Source organism: Idiotropiscis lumnitzeri, chromosome 17, assembly GCF_059441095.1.
Source record: "Idiotropiscis lumnitzeri isolate Australia: NSW breed Sydney's pygmy pipehorse chromosome 17, RoL_Ilum_1.0, whole genome shotgun sequence".
Lineage (NCBI taxonomy): Eukaryota > Metazoa > Chordata > Actinopteri > Syngnathiformes > Syngnathidae > Idiotropiscis > Idiotropiscis lumnitzeri.
Genome location: NC_142407.1, coordinates 10,194,072 through 10,212,117, shown reverse-complemented (window position 1 = coordinate 10,212,117; position 18,046 = coordinate 10,194,072). Strand labels below are relative to the sequence as shown.

Below are 18,046 nucleotides of genomic sequence, written 5' to 3'. Positions count from 1 at the left end.
TTTTTTTTCTCGGTGAACATCTGTCTGTCTGACCATGTATTCCTTTTTCTGGTCTTAATACGAAGCAGTCGTATTGTTATGAACTCGCTCCAGGCTGTGCATCTGATACCTCCACAAGGGTTATTTTGGAAATATTGTCCACAAGAGGATCCTGCCTGGTTACCCATAACAACAGATGTACTGTAGTTCCTCCTATCTTTGTGTTCTTTTGCGCACAACGGCGCCGTGTGCGATTCAAACTGCTGAGCCGAGCCACATTGGGCCAAATCGTAATACACTCCAGCGCGGTATATAGTTTCATGTTGAGTGGGTGGATTCACTGTGACTTTTCCAGGCAGTGTGTGGTTGTAGTGATTGTGGCTCTGGTGGTTGGTGTAATAGGTCATCCCAGTTTTTTGTGTGGTTTCATTCCACGATGTGTGTGTTTTTTTTTTTTTTTTTGGTGAGTGTGTGTGGGAGGATGAGCAATAGCTTGTATCATAGTAGGTCAGGGGGATTGTTTGTCTGATCCATTGAGGAGAGATTAACACGGACACTGAACAACCACCCTTCATACTTGTTCCCGGAACAGGATTGTCCTGCCCCTCTGCCAGAATCTGTTCATCTCATTGCCCTTTCAGACCCCATCCAGCCTTAACCATACCCATCGATGCATTTTTATGGACTTAGCCATTTCCGTTATGTCTGAGGTAGTCTTTTGAAATTTGTGTAGTTTCTTATTCAACCGCACACAGGCTGGAATTGATCTCTTCTATTCATTGGGAATAATATTCTGATTCATATTCATCATGCTTGTCCAGAATTTGGTGACGGGTGTGAAAATGTGTTCCTTTCTGACCCAGGGTTTAGTGGCAGTAACGAAATTGTGCGTTTTCAGCTCCTTTTACGTCAGCGGTGTGGTCAGTGATGTGAAATGTTGAAGGGGGGTGGGTATGTGGAGGCCGTGTTCTGTCTTCTTCCCTAATCCCTGCCTTTAGTTCCTATTCCCAGACACTCCTTAATCTCCTGCTAATAAGATTTTCAAGATTTTGTTTGATTTTGTGTGTGTGTGTGTGTGTGTGTGTAACTAGCTACAATGTGTGTTGATGATTTACTTTTTTTACTTGATTTAGTTGCATTAAGGTTTACTTTCAGTGTCGGCTGTCACGCTTTTGGATGTGCTTTTATTTCTCACATGCTTAATAATGCAATGAGTCGGGGGTGGGTGGGGGTAATTTCCGTGGTGTGTGTGTGTTTTCTGGCCTTTTTGTAGCTGGGGCCAAGAACACAGGCAGTATATATATAAAAAATGTTCATGATGTTTAATTAATGGTCATAGTGAGCTGCTGTTTGTATGACTCATCATTTGCTATTAGACAACAAATCAAAGTATGTTGGACCATTATGATGGACGTCATGCTTTGTTAGCGATAACTTTGATCATTTTATTTTCCATCAAACATACGCACTACAACAAACTGTTATCAGTGAATCGACTTGTCATGGATGTTAATCCAAATAGTAAGTTAATCATTTGCACATTTCCATTTGGGTATTTGTACAGAAAGGGTGACTTGTGTGTGTTCATTCTTCTTTATTATCCTTATTAATTCATCTGTTCAAGTTGCTTTTGGTACTAATAGGGTGGCATGAAAAAGAGAACGGATAAAAAGGTGTAATGTCATTTTGATTAATCGTAAAGAGACACTGGCTTCTGACTCTAAAATCAAATGCCTAATATTACATTACATAAGCCCTGGCAGCTAGTTGTACAGTGAAAGCTCCTATCTGATGTGCAGCTGTCAATTTTTTTTTTTTTATCCCCCACTTCCCTAATGTGTGCTGACTTTCTCTTCCCTGATTTTAGGTTGGATGAATTTTCCTCTCGCCCGGACGCCTGGACACCATGAGCACCATCTCGCCCACAGACTTTGACAGCTTGGAGATCCAGCAGCAGTACAATGACATCAACAACCGCTGGGACCTGGCGGCAGAGACCGAATGGGACAACGAAAATAGTTCCGCGCGCCTCTTTGAGCGCTCGCGCATCAAAGCTCTTGCAGGTATGGCTTACCTCGCCACTTTAATGAATCTCAATTCATCTGTTAGTCACGTTGCAGAGGGCATTCTGTCTTCAAACACTGGCCTGGTCACATCCTGAGTCCTGACCTTATCTCGTTCGTCACCACAGTGTGGAGATAGCGTGAAATCCGTCTTTGACTAATGGTCACTGATGGTTGCTGATTAGATGACCTTTTATCATCTCCATTTGCTTTCACTTTGACTAACAATGACGTGATCCAGAGTGTACCTTTTGCTGGAGCTGCCCACTTGTGATTGGATCATTCAGAGTGCGTGTGAAGTGTGCTTCTGAGCAAGTGGTTGATTTAAATGAGACCAGCAATTGTAGTAAATTTTTTAAGTGTCTCAACTCAAGCCCTGGCATGTACAGTAAATTATAATTTTTTTCCTTCAAGTGAATGTGCACAAACACTACATTGTCGTCCGTACGTGAAACTTCATTTACACTTGGTCGTCGTCGTCCAAATTTACCCTTTCAGAGGCTTGTTCGGAATAAAGCTTCAAAAGAACTCCAAAAAGTGACACAAAAGGAAAATATCAAAGACTAGTAGTAATCAGAACAAATCTAATTAGGCTCTCGCGTTAGGTACTAACACAATTCCTTGTGGTCCGAGGGATGCAATTTTGTCATTTTAGGGCAAGACAGAAATAGATACAAAAGAAGGCCATGTCAGAGGGAAAGACTTGCACTTCCAATTCACTGCATAAGTAATACAGAGAAGTAATGAGGAGGTAATTACAGGCTTTGTGATTATATACAAAAATTAACCTAAAATGTGAAAAGCACATAATGCATATGCCGTTTTTTGGGTCGGATGAAAATGTATTTTAAAGCAAACCAAATCTGCTCCGAGACTTGAGGTTCATCCAGCGAGGTGAGCGTTCTCGATGTTCTCTTGGCCCATTTGCCCCCCCTCCCCCCAAGCTCGCCCCCCAAGTTGCTCCCAACTTGCAGTATTGAGCAAAACCCAGCAGAGGGGAGCAAGAGGCAGGAACATCCTCAATTACACACTTGACTCCAAGTTGAACAAAGGTTCTGATGTTTTCTGAGTGCAACTGTTGTTAAGCAATGTCTCAAATAAGACGTTTAATGTCAATGTACCAATACAAGAAATTCCTTTTCCCCGTAGCCCCCCCCAAAAAAAATAATCCATCGCCGTCAGTCTTCACACCAAGGCATTATATAATGACTGGCGTATTATTAAAGCAAGCTGGAGGGCTCTTCTACTCCGCTTTTTTTTTTTGTCACCTGCCTGAATGATACTCGAAATAGTGTGCACTCCGACGTGAATACTTGCGATACCATCGCGGCTGGACAAGTACAGGCTTGATGTACACATTCTTTGACATGCTGCAGTAAATATTCCCCCCCGGGCCAGAGTCCCGCCCACCTTTGGCAACTTACAAGACCTGCATCCTGTGTACATGTTGCTGCTTAGTGCTAAATTACACGTTCCTCTTTAATCGCTTTCATAGTCTTTGCCGAGCCTCTCTTGTGTTCGTCTTTGAAGTTTGCTGTAAATCCACTGCTGAGTGGTCGGGAAGTCTCCCGAGAAAATCAACTGTACTCGATTCTGGGGAAATGGACTCTGATCGAAGATTTGTCTTTTTGGTCCTCAACCAACCCCCAAGCTTTGTCCTCTCAGTGTGTGTCCATTCACCAGACCTTTGCTCTAAAGAATTATTAGCTCTATTTTTCTCAGCTCCCAGCTCTCGCTAGCGCTTGAACACACTGCTTTCTCTTTTCTTTGTTCATTGCTTCTATCAGGAGGAAGCATGTTCTCGTTGGATCTCATTAGTCCAAACCGCCACCATAAACTCAGTCACATAAGACCCAGGCCAGTTCATTTCCTAATGAGACCAAACCAGATGCTCCGCGCTCATCAGGATATGGATAAAAAAAAACAAACAGGCCCTTTTAACTCTGCCCCCTGACCAGACCAAAGGCCACAAAATGAAAAAAGGCCATGACCTCTTTGCAGACTTGCGTAATTCTTTGCACATGGAGGCGGATTGTTCCTTGTTTTTTTTTTATCTATTTTTTGGTCATTGCTGAGTTGAGAGTAATAATTGCGCAGTACATGATTTCCAATGACATTACTGTAAAAATGAGAAACACATCATGTTTTATTAGGATGGGAAAGCGCTCGAGAACCCTCAACAACTTCCTTCTCGTCTCAAGTGTTTTATCATGCACCAAAATATTGTCCCGATGAACACAAAAAAGGGAAGAATGAATGTTATCTTTGAAAATAATCGAGGCAGGAGGGACGGAAGCGTACAGCTAGACACCGGATAACACACTTCAGTGTTTGTGCCTTCTTGGCAGTCCACACCCCCCCTTTGCTCCATGGAATTAAGGTGGCTGTGAGTAATCTGCCTCCGGTTACGGCGTGCAAAGCGTTCCTAATGGTTTAGTCCACCTCAACACCTCCCCCTTGCACTCTTCTGTCCACCATTCATTGGAAGCTCCTCCCCTTTGAAGCACACCTTATGCAAATGAGACGAGGAGGGCACAGCAGGCTTTGTTTACACAGCAATCCGACCACAGCCTGTTAGCCTTTTCTATAGTGCACTGCTCTGGCAAATGTGAAGAAGAGTTTCTGGGGAGGAATATTCACTGTTCCTTCGTTGGAACAGCAAGAGATTGGAATCTTCTTCTTTTTTTTTTTTTTTTTTTCAACCTCCACAAGTGTGGTGAAATGATTTACACAAGGAGGTAAAACAGAGACCATATTGTTCTTCAGTTTTGTGTGTTTTTTTTCCTAAAGTAACGACGCCCCCCTTGTGTTTTCATTGGACAAGGTAAAGGCGTCCAACTTTTTGCAAGCTCCACTTTTGCCTTACTGATTCAACACGTAAGGATTGAGAGGAAATGATAAACCAAGACGTTCTGGATATCCAAAAGGTTGATCTTCTCTAAAGCCGTTGAAAGGATTTGATGCAGTCTTAAAGTGGGAAGGTTTTCCTTTTTTTTGCTGTGATATGCTGCAGAGCCCTTCTTTATACAGTTTCTAAGAGGACTTTTTGGAGGGAAAGCCATGGAATGGGACCACAGAGACAGGGAACCCTGCTTGTCTCCTGCAGCATTTGTTAATCAGGTGCAATACTCAAATATCCTGGAAGGAAGGTTTAAACAGCTGCAAGGTAAGAGGTGTTCTCCCATCTTGCTCATTTAACTTCAAAATGAGTGCTTTTTAAAAATGGATTTGCGCCAGTCAATGAAAGCACTCAAAACACACATGAGGCTTCTTCCGCTCAGCGTCTAAAGCAGGGCGGCAGTGTGGCACCTGATTTACTCAGGCCACCTGTCCTCAGCTTATTACAATGCGTGCCTCTGTCTATGCCATGCACACACATTGAACAGTGCTAACGCCAAGTGATTTTTTTTTCTGTTTTTTTTTTTTTTTTTTAACTGTATTAAAAGTAGAAAGGTAGTAATGGGAAGACACATCCTTGCGTTACCGTGTGGCCGTTTTCCATTTAGTCGTGGACGTTTTATTCACAAGCCGCAGGGTATTCGCGCTCATTGTGTTCACGTTACAGTGCGCGCAATTGGCTTTGTGCCACTGGTATGCATAAAGGTCTCGGTGTTTGCGAGCTTCCGGCCCGACATTGGTGGGTCTCTTAAAAAAAGAGCGTTGTCTTACACTTTCTGGAGGTGAGGGGGGGGGGGGGGGTACATTTGAAATGTCAGAATGCTCAGCTGTATTCCAACAATGTAGATGCTGCAAAATAAGATTGAATGTGATTAGTATGCTCATTTATTTATAAGTTAAGACAAGTATTTTCACAGCAAAAAGATACTCTAGAGTTTATTGTAAAGTTGTGAAGGTTCAGGCTGTACGTGGATGCGTTTTAAGGATAGAACTGTAAATATACACTCCATAGTCACACGTCTTATGAGTAACTCTGACTTGTATTTCCAGTCTGACTGCACTTGAGGCTCATTCTTGGTGTCACTCCTCAAGCTCTGTGTTAAGTCATGATTTTGGCTAGATTAGCAGATGGACATAGTTTAGTGTCTGGGCCTCCCCACATCATACAATTGGACGCATTCCTATTGCTTTGGACACACACGTTGCCCGATTTTCCAAGGCTTGGCTTGACATGTATTTTGAGGTGAATTATCTTTTCACCATTGCTGGTCTAAATATGATTGTGTTACCAAATCGTCATAAACTGCGGAAAATTATTAGAATTTTTGACCAAAGTGTTTATGATTAATATTAGGTCTTGATGATGTGGCGCTATTATGTAAACCGGTCATTAAAAAAAAAAAAGGACATTGTCACGCTAGTTTTCCAGTTTAGAGATAATGCGAGCACAAATACATAACTCGTCTAAGTGAAAAAAAATGTAAGCAAGCTCCGACCCTGTGGCGCATAATAACTGAAGGATAAGACCAGTAACTCATTAACCACAGTTAAAGTCGATAACTGTAATGCAAGCGCGAGAAGCATAGTTAAGTTTGTCTGAAGAAAAATATTTGTCTATGGTCACTCATGATTTATTTCTCCCAGCAGAAAGATGTTGCGATATTCTGCAAACTTATTTTAATATAATCATTTTCTCATTCATTTCAAATCACAGTAAGAGTTTTTTTTATATTCTGTGGTCAGGATAGAAGAACAAAATTCCAACTTTGCTTGTATGTTTTAATTTCGTGTGGCTGAGGCTTGTCATTTTAATCAATGTCAAAATCTTGTTTTTGTTCTCCCTCCATTTACCCACTGAGTTAACCTTCTGTGGACTTTTGAACTTTACTATAGTGTGGCCTAAATTCCTTCTCAGCATGATGGTTTAAAATGGCCGCTCATCAACCACAAAAAATAAATAGTTATTCACACAACTCTGAATGGCCTGAGACCACACCGCTTAACTTCACTACTCAATTTGGTCATTCACATCCTTGCAAAACATGCTCAAGATTTTTCATTATCGTCTTCATGTGGGGTCTTTGAACGTTAACTTGTAGCTTCTGAGTGTTGTAACTTCTCATATCGAAAGTTACTCAAGTGTCCCGCAGCAGCTGCATGGAAGAGTCACGTTACCTTTGTGAGATCTCGTTGAGCATCCGCCGAAATGCGCGCGGGCACACAAACCAAAAATTCAAATTGCCTCTTTTTCGTTTGCACAGTTAGACCAACATCGACAGTTTGCTCTGGAAAGTATGTCACAAGACGGTGTCCATTTTGGAGGTTGAGGGACAATTACTGTTGTGTTGACATTTCACTTCTGTTTTCTGTCCAGATGTTGTGGCTTTAGTGGTCCCTGTCTGTGTTTCTGTCTCCTCTCCCATGGGATTGGCCTTGGCCAACCCCTTCCTCACCCCACACTTAGGCATTATCAACTGCAGCTGCAGATGGCAGAGAAGCATGACCTGAATGGTATATTGATGCCTTAGCCATCTTCGCAAAGGAGGAAAAATAGACGTGATTATAACGGATGTTATTGGCCCGTCAACCTCTTCTTGGTTCATGAAAAAGCAACGCGCAGCTTTGCTATCCTGTGTATGTGGCTTCTAACGGTTGTAAGTGGAAAAAAAAAAGTTCATACCTCGTGTTGCAAGGAGGCTGTTTTACCACAGGCCTACTTTAAGTAGCAGGGCTGAACAAAGACAGTTCCGCTTTTCTAGCGAGTGCAGTATGTAACCTTGTGCATCTGTTTGTGCTATTTTGTAGTTTGCACCCACAGTCACAATTTTATTTAAACAGCAATGATTGGGTTTGGCGTTAATTATCTCTGGAAACATGCAGTGCCTTGCAAAAATGTACCCAAGCTGTTACTAGCTTTGTTGTTGTCTTTTGCCCCACGGCTGTCGTTTTCACATTCAGGTAGTAAAAAGACAAACAATTAGCTGGGTTGCTCTGAAACCAAAGTACAGTTGGGTTGGCAAGAAAAAAAAAAAAGGAGATGCGTGGAGCTACAGGCAGTTATTTTTCACATTCATGTCACAAGTTTATCAATGGTGCAGTCCCGCTCCCAAATCATGATCGTACCACCTGCCTGTTTGTCATGACAGGGTGCTAAAATGATGACTGATCTCATTTGCCAGTTGGAAAAGCACAAGTGTCATTTTTAATGTGGGCTACAACATCGTGATGGTTAACATTTAGGCTGGTGTTTATCCTTTGTTCATTAAAATAACACGGATCTGGTTTTCCTCAAATAACTGGGAGACAGAAGTCCTACTCCCACGGATTTCCTCGTTCCTCCACCGTAATCTTCAGAGGGAATGACCAAGAGAAGGTCATTGAAGCAGATTAAAGCAGACATTTGTTTACCCATTCTTCCCGAGGACATGGTGACCAGAAGCAATCATTACGCAAGTTCAGGGTGCGATGGGATGTCACAAGTTTATGGGATCAAGGGCATTTCATCCCAATCGTGAAAGAACGTGAATTGGTGTGAGAAGAAGAATTTAGCGATGAGGTAATTGTCTGGTATCTTTTGGTGATAGCTTATCACAGTAGTTCGCCGGGTTTGACCGTATCAGTCGGGTACACTGTACTCTACTTTCACATCATGAGAAATGCTGCTTACTACAGCGAGCTATTTTCAGACGGGGTCACTTCTTACCCTCTGTGACGACACGGAACCCAAAGTGCAGTGTCATGCGGATACGTTGAATGTGCCGTCGTCCATGTATTGAACTCTTTTTCAGGAGCGAGAATTCAGGGAATGCTTCTTTCCCCCTGCTCCCCTCACGTATGCTGTACTTTATCTTTTCTTGGAAAACCAGACACTGGTTTATGATTGAATGAGGAGTACTGTAATAGTCTCCCTGCTTGTATTTAGCCACAGTGCAAAGCTTTGGCAGAACACGACGACCGCTGAGATCTGAAGCAGTAAAGCTTTGCTCACTGGCACGTGTAGTAAATCAGTGTCAGTGTATGGTTTTGTGTTCTTTCAAATGCACTATTTCATTAGATTTTATACAATCTGTCAAACATCACAGGTATGCTTTTTAGGTCCTGAAGTAAAAAGAGCCACAACTATGAAATATTTCTTTCATTGGTGGGCATGAGGCTTGGCAATTGGACATTGTTTATTAAAAAAAAAAAAAACTGATCCAAGCCAATTCACTACAAAAGACAGACCCAACCAGATTTAGTCTTTCATCCCTCTTGCTAATGTCGCCTGAACATTATTAGAAGCATCATCATGAACACTTGCGAGTGACATAAGAAAGCAAGATCAACACCTTTGACTAGGACTGTATTCTTGATCCTTGATCTTTACGCCATTAATATCTACTCGGCTTGAATGAAACCGCTAAACTTTTACAACAATGCTGCTTATCCTACCACAAACAAACAACACAACCTACAAGTGCCGTTATTGTGACCAAAAACAGCTGCACTCGGTTTGTTCTGATCTACCGTAGCAGCAGCAGCTGATGACAAGTTTGTGTTTGCTTCTGATGATTAACCAGCAAAGTCATCATACATTGATGTCTGTGTTTGTCAGCAATCTTCCTGTTTAGTTGCCTTATCATTTGGGCCACAATGGCAGCATGTTGTCTGCAAGATGCCTGTCCACTGCCCGATTGTCTGCTTCTCAGCTCAGTCAGTCACATCAACATGCCAAAGGAGAAATGAATGAAGCCTCTTGATGTTTATTTATTTAGAATAAAAACAAGCATATTTATATTCCGGACTTTTTTGTTGTTGTTGTTGGGAAAGAATATCCTGTACGTCCCTCAAAATTGCCACGTAGGGCAGTAATATTGGCTGACTAATAAAATGCTACGACACTCGTCAATGCATTGTGGATTTTTATGTACCGTAATATGGTCACTATGGTAACGCAACAGAACAGCTATAGTGTGCATGAACGAGCGACACAAAAACTATTCTATTTTGTCGATATTACAACAAACGTGAAGCCATATTTTCATGTAACGATGATAGCAGTTTTGTACGTGCTCTGTATTATTATTATTATTAGTAGTAGTAGTAGTAGTAGTATTTTTTTTCTTAACTCATTTTGCTAGCTTGTGTGTTTAATAATAGCGTAATAGTGACCGAGACAATTAGCGTCTTGCGTGAGAAGAGAAGTCGATCACTTTTCCAAATAAAATATTTTTCAGTCTTGACTAATAAATAGACCGGAAGTACTGCGATTTTTTTTTTTTGCTTTCATCTGTGTGGTTACAGGACCCTAAGGTCATTTATGGGCAAATGTGGCATTTTCCAAATCATACTCATTGAGTGTAACAGTTTGAGGTATTACGATCAATACCGTTTTGCCTCATGACGACCTTTGATGTCTTAGCAACAGCAAATAGCTGCTTTCCATCTCAGTGTGTCATATGGCAATAAAAATGACCTAAGTGTTATGTGGCCTGGTGTTCACACATTGAACCACAAAATTTCCTTTGAGTACTTGGTAAGTGACTCAGGCTGAGTTTTCTAAATAGAGGTGTGCCGTGTAACAATAGGGGTGTGCCATGCTACATAACAATACTGCGCTTTTTAAATGCATTCTTTTGGTTCTGCAACAAGCTCTAATGCCGTCTTGACTGTGGGAAATTCCATCGTCCATTTTCTATCCAGTCATTTTATCTGAGTCGATGAAGCCTTTATAACGGTCGATTAATCCCACATTAAATAGGCTGCATCAAATTGAATACCACTTACTCTTTACCATCTTTTTTGCTTTCTCCACTTGGGATGTTGCTTTCTTATTAGCACATAATGAGTCATTTACAATACATTGCAAAAAATAATTTATCGTTGCTTCCTTTTCCTACATAAAGTGCAGAACAAGCCAGAAGAGTTTAGTGACAACAATCTGAGAATTTAAAACGCCATGGACTGATTAATCAGGCATTTAAGGATAACTGGAATGACCATCTGCGGTCAGCCGATAAAGTATTAGCAAGGTGTTGCGATAGAAAGGAATCACGTCATATAAAGATATATGAATAGACTCTTGTGAAAACGTTGGGCTTTGATAATACGTTTTGAAAGACCATTCGTGCAACCACTCTGTTACTTTCTCTCAAAGGGGAAGTACCTTCATGCAGCCTGCAATAGTTCAAGTAATGCGTTGTGGTATTGCTCCACCTTAGCAGGCATGTGTGAAATTTTAGAATCAGTTCTTTTTTTTTTTCTTTCCTTGAAATGGTTGTTAGAGTTGTTGATTACGCAACTGATGTCTTATGTTCCCTCATGCTCACTGGACTTTAACCCTTTTGGACTTCATTAATAAATTTCGCAATTTCATTACCTTGTAAGACTTGAACTGTTTACTTCAAATGGTCTTGTAGTATTCATGCTTTCATATAAATGCTGTATTAATTGTTGATGAATGAATAGCACAAAGTGCCATACAAGATGAGCATATTCGAAAGGAAGGGAGACCTTATGTCCTAGAAATGAGGCCACCTTGTTAGCTGGTAGAGAAGGATTAGCCTCTTATTCCCCTCGTCCATATGTCTGAGGTGCCGTTAAGAGTTGAAATCATTCATTCTTTTTCTATAAATTCACTAAAAATAACAAATGGCAAACATTTGTTCTGAAACTTTATTTCAATTTGTTTAATCAAGATAACAGAATGTGCGCAAATGTCACACACAGATTAAAATGGCTTTTTAAGCGGTCAATACAGTGATCCGAGTGACTTAATGCCATAGCTTATAGAAAATGGACTCTCGTCCCCGATCGGGATTTACTGTCTGCTGGCAGAGTTTTAAAAGTTTAATTTGACTTTTTTGCAATTTGGTTGTCTTTTTGGGGCAATTTGATTAAAAAGCTTTTCTCTCTTGTTGTGGTCCCTTTCCAGATGAGCGTGAAGCTGTACAGAAGAAGACCTTCACCAAATGGGTGAACTCTCACTTGGGCCGCGTCACTTGTCGCATCGGTGACCTGTACACGGACCTGCGTGACGGCCGCATGCTTATCCGCCTGCTGGAAGTGCTCTCAGGAGAACAGCTGGTCAGTATCTGAGGAAATAAAAAATCAATCTCTGTACCCCTCCAGGCACCAAAAATAATGAGGAAGGATGCATTATGTGCCTCATTTCATAATTTTTATGTGTGACTTTATTTCTCTATTGGCGTTTACAACCTGGATCCCTTTTCTTTTTTCTTAACAGCCAAAACCCACGAAAGGCCGCATGCGTATCCACTGCTTAGAAAATGTTGATAAAGCGCTGCAATTCCTCAAAGAACAAAAAGTCCATCTAGAAAACATGGGATCACATGATATTGTCGATGGGAATCACCGTCTCACCCTGGGGCTCATCTGGACCATAATTCTTCGCTTCCAGGTAGTATTAACAATCACCATCTGCCGAAATACTCTTTTCTCTCTCATGCGGCACCGTCCTGTATTAATAAATAATGTGGCCCACAGATTCAGGACATCAGTGTTGAGACGGAGGACAACAAAGAAAAGAAATCCGCAAAAGATGCCCTTCTCCTGTGGTGCCAAATGAAAACTGCCGGGTGAGGAATTAGACAACTGGAGTCATTATATTTGGCCATTACGCTATTATAGTCCTAAAGCACTGACCATTAAATGTGTGTGTCACGTTAATGATTCATCACCTCTCTCCTGGCCTCTGCAGCTACCCCAATGTCAACATCCACAACTTCACAACCAGCTGGCGGGATGGTCTAGCGTTCAATGCCATCGTACACAAACACAGGTCATTGACTTCTCCTTGTACTTGATGCTTCTAACTGCATTGGTATGTGCAACGAAACTAGCCGTTGTTGGCCCCTTTGAATGCAACTCGCATCTAAGTGATGTGTGAGATCGTTGTACTGGATAGTAAAGAGCAGGACGGGACACCGAATGCTTAATTTTTTTCCCCCCCAAGTATCACTTGTTGCAGAGCCATCACACTTCTCAGGGGTGCTTTTATTCAGGTCTTCTCCACAGTCTCTAAAATGGCTAAAGATAAAAATAGTCAAAGTGGGAGTAGATGACCTAGATCACAGAAATAATAACCCACTTATTTTATATGTTGAGATAATTCATTCTAGGGAAGTGACTTGCACATGCAGTAGGTTACGGAGCAGTTTGAATAGCTTGCCCAGCTATGAATACGTACGTACATGAAAGACTAAGACTCTGCAATAATCCAGTGGTTACTTGTTATTGAAGGTTAACATTGCTCTCAGTGCAGTAACTGAAAGATACCGACAGTATATAAACTGTGACACTCACATAAGTGATAAGTGTTCAAGGTATAGAGGAGGCAGCACATGATTGCAATGTGTAAGTAGCCACCTCCTTCCGTTGGTTATTTTCAATTTCCTGGTCTGTCATCAGAAACTAATCAGTTTTTTAATAGATTGTAACATTTATTTAAGGTCGCATAAAAAAAGGCAATGACGCTTTTCAATCTTACCTCGCCATGCTGTTTATTCCTATTCAAATAATAATTGTTCCGTGGCCTCTGCAGACCCGACCTGATTGAGTTTGACACCCTGAAAAGGTCCAACGCTCACTACAATCTCCAGAATGCTTTCAATGTGGCCGAGAAGGAGATGGGCCTTACTAAGCTGCTGGACCCAGAAGGTGAGTGATTAAAGCCACTACAAACACACAAAGCCTTATGTAACTTGCACCGCAGCGCGTGTCTCCACTCGGCCACTAATTCCGTGGCCTGATTGATGGATTACCAGGCTCAATTCAAACGACATCACGTCAGTGACTTCTGACAATATACTTCCAAATATAAACTTAACGTCAAACACATTTTATTCCCCCCTCCTCCCCTCTCCAGATGTTAATGTTGATCAGCCGGATGAGAAGTCCATCATTACCTATGTGGCGACCTACTATCATTATTTCTCAAAGATGAAAGCACTAGCAGTGGAGGGCAAACGTATTGGCAAGGTGAGAAGCCCTGCGAATTAATATAAGCAATGAGTATGTGTTTGGCCAGTTGCTTTAATTCTTCGCCCTCCCTTGCAGGTTCTCGACTACGCCATTGAAGCTGATCAGCTGATAGAAAAGTATGAGACCTTGGCCTCAGAGCTGCTGGAGTGGATTGAACAGACAATAGTGACTCTGAATGATCGTCAGCTAGCGAACTCACTCAGCGCTGTTCAGAATCAGTTGCAGGCTTTTAATTCTTACCGCACGGTGGAAAAACCACCCAAGTGAGTGGTCGGAAAAGATCGATTTATAAATCAGTTATAACCATGAAAAAAGTTAACAGAGATTGTTTGTTGCCGCAGATTCACAGAGAAGGGAAACTTGGAGGTCCTGCTCTTTACTATCCAGAGCAAGATGAGAGCAAACAACCAGAAAGTTTACACGCCAAGAGAGGGAAAACTCATCTCTGACATCAATAAGGTTTTGGTTTATCCACAGATGGAAGCGTACGTCAATTAGACCTGGTCGTGGTGTGCTTACTTCCTGAATTTCCTGTATGTGCAGGCATGGGAGCGGCTTGAAAAGGCAGAACATGAACGTGAACTGGCACTCAGAAATGAACTGATCCGCCAAGAAAAGCTGGAGATGCTTGCAGCGCGTTTTGACCGTAAAGCTGCTATGCGGGAAACATGGCTGAGTGAGAATCAGCGCTTGGTGTCTCAGGTCGGTAATTCTTTATAATCGTTTTATTGTCACATTAAAAACACGGCGTACATTTGATGGCGCTCTAATTTGATTCATTTTGTCATCAGGACAATTTTGGAACTGACCTGGGAGCGGTGGAAGCTGCGACCCGTAAACATGAAGCAATCGAGACGGACATTGGTGCATATTGGGAGCGTGTGGCTGCCGTTGAGGCTGTTGCCAAAGAGCTGGAGGCCGAGGCATATCATGACGTGCGGCGTGTGCTTGCAAGAAGGGACAATGTGCTTCGTCTCTGGGAATACCTCAAGGAGCTCCTTGCCGCACGCAGAGAGCGACTGAATGCCCACCGAGACCTACAGAGGCTGTTTGAAGAGATGCGTTACATCATGGATTGGATGGCTGACATGAAGGTACTGCCGAGAGTGACTGCGATTAGCAGACACGCTCCTTGCTTTGTTTGTTTTGGGAGCCTTGAACGTTTTGTGTCTATATTTCTGTGTAGAGTCGTCTGCAGTCCCAAGACAGTGGCAAACATTTGCATGATGTTTTGGACCTACTTCAGAAACATACTCTAGTCGAGGCTGACATTTCAGCACAAGCAGAGAGAATCAAAGCAGTGCAGGGAGCGGCAAAACGCTTCACTTCTCATGACCAAGGTGAGGAGTCAATCATTTTCTGTTTCCATACTTTTACGACACATATACAGTCACGTATGTTATTTCCCTTGTAATTGCCAGCCTACAAACCGTGTGAGCCGGAGCTAGTTAGTGAAAAGGTCGACCTTCTGGGCCAAGCCTACGAAGAGCTTGGGCGGCTTGCTGGACAACGCAGAGAACGCCTTGAGGACTCCCGACGCCTTTGGCAATTCCTGTGGGATGTGGGAGAGGAGGCAGCCTGGATCAGAGAGCAAGAGCAGATCCTGACGAGCGGAGAATGTGGCCGGGACCTCACGTCTGCCCTTCATCTGCTCAGTAAACACGAAGCTTTCAGGGATGAGATGGCAGCACGCTATGGCCCGCTGAGTAACAGCATTGCTGCAGGGGAAGCTTTGGTGAACGAAGGACACTTTGGAGCCCCAGAGGTCACAGAAAATATTAAAGACATTCGTGCACAGTGGACACATCTGGAGGAGGTGGGTGGTGATCAGCATTGTTTGAAAGTGCTTGACAGGTATGCCCCAGGAAAAATCAAATGACTTTTCTTGGATTTGCCGCTGTTTCTTTTTCCCCAGACAACAAAAATGCGAGAACAGAAGCTTAAAGACTCAGTGGCCCTGCATCAGTTCCTAACGGATGCTAACGACATGGATGCTTGGTTAATGGAAACGCTAAGACAGGTGTCCAGTCAGGACGTGGGCCATGACGAGTTCTCCACCCAAACTCTTGCTCGCAAGCAGAGGGAAATTGAGGAGGAAATCAAGAGCCACCAACCCCTCATTGAATCGCTGCATGAGCAAAACCAAGCACTGCCACAAACTTATGCTCATTTCCCAGAGGTATGCTTCTTCTCTTTTTCATGCATTTCAAATACTTACATGCTGCCTTGTAGCACTAAATTCCAGTTTATTGTCAATATTAGGTGGAGGGCCGGCTACCTGCTATTGAGCAGCGCTATAAAGAGCTACAATCCCTGTCAGTGTGTCGGCGTCAGGCCCTGGAAGGTGCTTTAGCACTTTATCGTATGTTCAGTGAGGCGGGCGCCTGCCAACTCTGGGTGGAAGAAAAAGAGAAGTGGTTACATGGCATGGAGATCCCGACCAAACTTGAAGACTTGGAAGTGGTGCAGCAAAGGTCAGTGTAGAAGTAAAATATGGGAAAAGACATGAGTACAATGGTGCTAACTAATTTCAGATAAACACTGCAATTATACAATATGGTCAGTGTTCTTTGCATACCGCAATTATAGAAAGATCAATACTAAAACGAAAACACAACACATACATAATGTGGGGCAGTAGAATCAATATTAATCATAATAACATGACAAAAACAGCAATGTTGTTTTGGAGTTGAACTTGGCTGGCTCTGACCCATCAATCAAAGGATTTGAAAATGCTGACATCATTTATACTAGCTGGTCCTTTGTGGCGTATTTAAAAATTGGTTGATTGGCGGCACATAGAGACTGAAATCTGGACAAAAAAAAAAATCGACTGTCGCATCCACATCGGCTCCAAGTAGTGCAGCCAAAAATATTAAGATAGTTCAGTGCTTCTGATAGTTTTTAGGCCACCATAGAATGTTTTTCTGGCCCTCAGTGTCACCACTGTTTTGAATATTGAAATATAGTGCAGACAATGAATTGATTTCCATTGTGGTTGCAGGTTTGAGACACTGGAACCAGAAATGAACAACATAGGAACCAGTGTCACGGATGTGAACCAGGTGGCTGAGAAACTGCTGACTTCGGATAACTGTAACAAAGACCAAATCCACCAGACACGCGACCATCTGAACAACAGGTCTGAAATAAGACATTAAGGTGGTAATGACGCGAGCATGTCGCAACATGATAGAAATAATTACCATTGGTATCATCCCTAGGTGGAAAGAATTCCAGAAACTGGCTGGTCAGAAGAAACACGGCCTGCAGTCAGCGCTCAATATCCAAAACTATCACCTGGAGTGTAATGAGATCCAAACATGGATGAAAGAAAAGACGAAAGTGATAGAATCTACCCAGAGCTTGGGAAATGATCTGACTGGAGTGATGGCGCTACAGCGCAAACTCACAGGCATGGAGAGAGATCTTGAAGCTATTCAGGTGTGTAGTAACCTCTGTCCTGGGTTTGGAACAATGAACGGGTTTAAAATTCTTGTGGGTGTCTTTTTCTTCCAGGGGAAGTTAGATGATCTGAGAAAGGAGGCAGAAAAACTGGCTAATGAACATCCAGATCAAGCCGGGGAGATTCACGACCGCCTGGCTGGGATCCAGGAAGTGTGGGAGGAGTTGAACTCCACCATGAAACGGCGTGAAGAGTCACTGGGTGAGGCCAGCAAGCTGCAGGGCTTCCTCAGGGACCTCGATGACTTCCAGTCGTGGCTTTCCCGCACCCAGACAGCCGTGGCCTCTGAGGACATCCCCACCTCTCTGCCTGAGGCTGAGAGTTTGCTAGCGCAGCATGAGAATATCAAAAACGAGGTGGATAACTATAAGGACGATTATGAGAAGATGCGAGTGCTCGGTGAAGAGGTGACCCAAGGCCAAACAGATGCCCAGCACATGTTCTTGGCTCAACGGCTCCAGGCCTTGGATACCGGCTGGCATGAGCTGCGTCAAATGTGGGAAAATCGCCACAGTCTTTTGGCCCAAGCATTCGACTTCCAGACGTTCTTAAGAGATGCAAAGCAGGCGGAGGCCTTTCTCAACAGCCAGGTTAGGAAAACAGACCTCAGAAGTTTATTTTCTTCCACAATATTTCTAAAAATATCCGGAGTGTA

At 42.7% G+C, this 18,046-nt stretch overlaps 1 protein-coding gene across 1 annotated transcript in view; it reads left to right on the top strand.

The window, feature by feature from the left end:
- Positions 1–18,046, top strand: part of sptbn2 (spectrin, beta, non-erythrocytic 2) — a 31,991-nt gene that overhangs the window by 5,143 nt on the left and 8,802 nt on the right. Inside the window, exons 2-19 of the mRNA XM_088278904.1 lie at positions 1,847–2,042; positions 11,854–12,005; positions 12,166–12,339; positions 12,426–12,517; positions 12,640–12,720; positions 13,483–13,598; positions 13,807–13,919; positions 13,998–14,185; positions 14,264–14,381; positions 14,466–14,624; positions 14,714–15,016; positions 15,109–15,262; positions 15,344–15,738; positions 15,838–16,101; positions 16,185–16,396; positions 16,930–17,067; positions 17,150–17,369; positions 17,445–17,981. Coding sequence (XP_088135030.1) covers positions 1,886–2,042; positions 11,854–12,005; positions 12,166–12,339; positions 12,426–12,517; positions 12,640–12,720; positions 13,483–13,598; positions 13,807–13,919; positions 13,998–14,185; positions 14,264–14,381; positions 14,466–14,624; positions 14,714–15,016; positions 15,109–15,262; positions 15,344–15,738; positions 15,838–16,101; positions 16,185–16,396; positions 16,930–17,067; positions 17,150–17,369; positions 17,445–17,981 — 3,573 coding nt within the window. The 5' untranslated portion in view covers positions 1,847–1,885. The remainder of the gene's footprint in view (positions 1–1,846; positions 2,043–11,853; positions 12,006–12,165; positions 12,340–12,425; positions 12,518–12,639; positions 12,721–13,482; positions 13,599–13,806; positions 13,920–13,997; positions 14,186–14,263; positions 14,382–14,465; positions 14,625–14,713; positions 15,017–15,108; positions 15,263–15,343; positions 15,739–15,837; positions 16,102–16,184; positions 16,397–16,929; positions 17,068–17,149; positions 17,370–17,444; positions 17,982–18,046) is intronic.